At 57.2% G+C, this 4,393-nt stretch overlaps 1 protein-coding gene across 1 annotated transcript; it reads left to right on the top strand.

Moving 5' to 3' along the window:
* The first annotated feature begins 847 nt into the window (after positions 1-847).
* On the top strand, positions 848-3,059 carry LOC125546117 (uncharacterized). The gene is made up of 2 exons (XM_048710258.2): positions 848-2,225; positions 2,328-3,059. Exons 1-2 carry the CDS (start codon positions 1,574-1,576, stop codon positions 2,726-2,728), a joined length of 1,053 nt encoding a protein of 350 aa, XP_048566215.2. The 5' UTR covers positions 848-1,573; the 3' UTR covers positions 2,729-3,059.
* Positions 3,060-4,393: the final 1,334 nt, after the last annotated feature.

Below are 4,393 nucleotides of genomic sequence, written 5' to 3'. Positions count from 1 at the left end.
ACCTCCGTTTCTACGACGGGATTAATTAATGCGTGAAGAGGGGTCCGGCGGCAGCGTGCAGTGAGAAGAGTCTGTTCTTCTCCGGCCAATCATCAATCACGCCGCTGTTAAGAACAGTTCCTCCTACTGGTCACGCAGTGGTGGCCAGCAAACCCAGCCCGCCAATGACGCGCTGAAGAGAGACCAGCGGCGCCGTAGCCGCGCCACGTCCCAACAAAATTTGCTGTGGAAGAGGAGAATGGGAGCGTTGGCAAGTTGGAATTGGAAACGGGGAGGGTCTGGTTCGTCACGGCCATGCACTGCACGCGCCGGATCTTGTGAGCATGCGCCGGCGTACCTGCCAGCCAACCGACGTCGTTAGCCTTAGCCACCGGAGAAGATGCTGCTAGTGTACCTGATACGTGCTCCGGCAATTAACGCGGCTGCCTGGCCGCAGCAGGCGCGGCAGAGGGGGGCAGGAGAAGCGAAGAAGCTGGTCAGTGCGTGGGAAGCGGGGAGAAAAGAAGACAGAGAAGCGGCCGGCCGGCCGGCCAAAGATTGATAGATAGCGAGTGATCATCGTCGATCTAGATTCCAGAAGCGAAGATCTCCGTCCCTCCCTCCACAGGAATTTTCAGAGCCCCCACACCCCAGCACTTAAAAAAATGAATCCCTCTGCCCCGCTCCATCACCCGCAAAAGCCAACCTTGGCTTCCATAGCACATTTTACAAAAGCGTGGTAGTAGTAGTACCGCTGTCGAAAATCACCGAGGAAAAGAAAATGAAAGTGGCGTGGCACGAAAAGGCAGACGAGGGAGGGGGGCTAGCGGCTGCTGCTAGATTGATGGGCCCTGTCAGGCAGGTACTATATAGGCAGCTAGAGTTAAAGGAGCTAGAGTGGTAGAGTGAGCGGGCGAGCGAGCTCGGTGCTTGGTGGAGGAGTTGGAGATAGCGAGAGGGAGAGGGAGGGGGTGGCCGGCCGGCGCGCGCTAGTAGTAATTGGGGCGATAGAGACGCCGCAGCCTAGTGCCCTCGCTATCCATCCGTCCGTCCGTCTCCTACTGTTTTCCAAGGCGGGGAAGAGGAGAAGAAGCTCCCACCACAGCCCCCGCTCACCTGCTGCGTCAGAGAGAGAGAGAGAGAGAGAGAGAGAGAGAGTCGTAGCATCAGCGCTAGTGGAGGATTTTTATTCTCCTTCCTTCCGTTCCCCCGGATCGGCGGCGTAGGATCCGCAGCCACTACCCCTCCTACTAGCTTCTAGCGGAACGCATAGGCGGCGGCGATTCCAGCCGGTGACAATTTTTAATCCCGATCTCGCCGCGCGCGGGCGCGGAATTCGCTGGGCATAAGTGTGGCTTCGGGCCGGCGCTTCCCGTCCGACACCGGCGCCTTCGCGGACTGGGTCGCGTCATCCGCCGCGGCCGCCGCCGCCGCGGGGGGCAGCAGGGGGGACGACCTCTCGCTCGGCTTCAATGCCGGCGCCGCGGCGGCCGCGGCCGCGGCCGCCTCCGGCGCCGCGCTGGGGGCGGGGTTGTGGGGCCCGGCGTCGGCCTCCTCGTCCCCCGCCTCGCGCCAGGCGGCCCTGAACTACGGCATGGCGGCCGGCGACGTGGGGATGGTGGTGGTCGCCCCCGCCGCGTCGTTCCACCACACGCACCACCATCACCACCACCACGACGCGGCCGCCGCGGCGGCTGCCTCCGACGCCATCTTCCCGCTGCTCTCCGCGGGCCCCTGCGTGCTCGACCCCGAGGCGGCCAAGGCGGCCGCCGCCAGCGGCGGCATCCAGTTCTGGCAGTCCGCGCAGCACCATCAGCAGCAGCACTCGCCGTCGGCGGCGGGCGGCGGTGGCGGCAACCCTAACCCTAGCCTGGGCCCCTTCTACCTTAAGAAGCCCGTCCAGATGCTCGACGCCGGCGGCGACGGGTCCTCCGGGTCGGGCACCACCACCTGCCAGGACTGCGGCAACCAGGCCAAGAAGGACTGCACCCACAGCCGGTGCCGCACCTGCTGCAAGAGCCGCGGCTTCGACTGCTCCACGCACGTCAAGAGCACCTGGGTCCCCGCCGCCCGCCGCCGCGAGCGCCAGCACCTCGGCGGCTCCGCCTCGTCCCCCGCCAACGCCTCCACCTTCGCCGGATCGAAGAAGCCTCGCCTCCTCTCCTCCCAGCAGGCCACCACCTCGCACACCTCCACCTCCAACGCCACCACGCCGCGCAGCTACGACACCACCTCCAGCCATCAAGGTTTGTATTGTAACCACGCCGCCCACCACGGCAACGTATCCTCTTCACGCGTGCGTAATTCGAGACAGTTTGCTCAGCATCTGCTATGTGTGTGTGCTGCAGATGCGTCGTTCAGGGGGAACCTGCCGCGGCAGGTGCGCGCGCCCGCGGTGTTCAGGTGCGTGCGCGTGACGTCCGTCGACGACGGCGAGGACGAGTACGCGTACCAGACCACGGTGACCATCAACGGCCATGTCTTCAAGGGCTTCCTCTACGACCAGGGCGTCGACGACGGCCGCGCCAGCAATGACATGGACTCGAGCACCGGCGGCGCCGTGCCCAACATGTCCGAGCTCCACCTCGGGGGCGGCGGCGGCAATGCCGCGAGGGGAGGTGGGGGGTCCTCCTCGATGGCGCCCTCCGACATGTACGGCGGCGGTGGCGCCGGAGGAGCAGGCGGAGGGGGAGGAGGCCAGCAGCACATACTTGGCGGCGGGTCCAGCTATGGTAACACCATGAACTGAGCCGAGCTGCTAGAAGAGTAAGGTCACATAGTAGATCATTACTACAGTACCATTCTTTCCTTTCTTCTCTTCATTGCTAGTAAGTACAAACCTGTCAACCCTCTCATGGTCGGGGTGGAATGCAATGCATGGTGTTCGCCATTAATTTGTTCATGCTGTATGACATCAAGTGTTAATCGTTCCTAGTCTAGTCCAGCCCAGTCCTCCTAGTAGCACCAGTTGCTTAATTTTCTAGCAGTACTAATGTACTCTTAGAGAAGAATAATTGTCAATTAGGAATGTTAAACAAGATAATGAAGATCAAATCAACAGTAGTACTTTGCACAATGAATTAATCAGGTTATTGCCTGCTGGTTTTGTCCAATTGGTTTCTTCTTGTCTCATGCCTTGCTTATGTTCCCAATGCCTGCCTTTCCATATATGGGGATGTGTTCAGGGGTGCAAACCATGTAGGCCGTGGGTGCCATTTCGAGCAGGCTGGGATCCAGAGGCGTGCACTGTTCAGGCTTCTCTCCTGCTGATAGATAGATAGATTATCATAGATAGATAGATTATCATGATAGGTTGAGCAGAAAAGTTTGACTCTTGCAACGCTCACTTGCTTGGCTTTCACTCCTTTGCGTGGCCGATTTGGCATCCAATGCTTGCCATGCCTATCTTGTTTATCTCTCACTCATCGGAGCACACTTTTCCCTGTTTGTTTTCCCCATCTTTTTCTACGGGTAGGTAGGATTGAAAGAACGGGAGGCATTCTTGGCATTGGCTTTGTGCTTTGTAGATGTAGCATCTTCTAATTGCATTGGGACTTGTGTCCTAGAGAGAGGCCAATGTGTAATGCATGTGATGAGGGAATTCTTGTGCTTATTATACACCATCTTATCTCACACTCATACTACTACTCCCTCCTTAAACTAATATAAGAGCATTTAGATCACTAAAGTAGTAATCTAAATGCTCTTATATTAGTTTACAGAGGGAGTACATGTTAAACTATGTTAGCATCTTCAGCTTTTGGTAATTGGCATGCATGTTGGGAAGCATGTTGTAGTAGAGGCTAGAGGAGATGCATGAGGAGGAGAGGAGGCAGGATCATGGTTGCTTCCTGTGCTGTGCTCCATCCTCCTATCCTACCAGCCATGGTTTTTTGTGCTAGCCCCCATATTGATTCCCCGTGCCGGATTGACAAGATGTGAAAGGAAAGGAAAGAAGGCGTGTGAAAAGCAGACCCATGCATGCCTGATTTGACACGGTTCACTGCCTGGGATTGCAGCCTTCTTTCTCCTTTGCTTGTTGGGTGAAAATCTTGGTCGGCTACACTATAGCCTGCTTGCTTAAGCTGCTGTTGCAAGTTACCCAGGGGCATCATGCAGATGGGTATTGGGTCGTATCGTCATGGCTCATGAGCCATGATGAATGAACATTTAAAAAAGATTGGGATTGGTGTTAGTCGCTGGGCTATCTTTTCATCATCAAAGCTGCTATTATCTCATGTGCCCGATCATGGCGTCCGTCCATGTCGCCATGTCGACTGTTGCCATCCTTTGGGGAGCACGGTTACTGTTCAGCTATCCTCTTTATTTCATCAGCTTGTAGATGGTAGACTTTTGGGGCTTCATAGGCCTTGACTCTCCTTGAGTCGTGCTGCTCCTTGACTAATTGAACACC

This window comes from Triticum urartu, chromosome 3A (genome assembly GCF_056163025.1).
Source record: "Triticum urartu cultivar PI428250 chromosome 3A, HENAU_Tu73, whole genome shotgun sequence".
Taxonomy (NCBI): domain Eukaryota; kingdom Viridiplantae; phylum Streptophyta; class Magnoliopsida; order Poales; family Poaceae; genus Triticum; species Triticum urartu.
Note: the sequence above shows the minus strand (reverse complement) of the source record. Positions and strands in the feature narration are given on the sequence as shown.

Excerpts from the sequence above, each read along its gene's own strand:
- LOC125546117 (XM_048710258.2), top strand. The coding sequence starts at position 1,574 with ATGGCGGCCGGCGACGTGGGGATGGTGGTGGTCGCCCCCGCCGCGTCG. Across the intron at positions 2,226-2,327 it reads CACCACCTCCAGCCATCAAG|ATGCGTCGTTCAGGGGGAAC; the intron begins GTTTGTATTGTA and ends TGTGTGCTGCAG.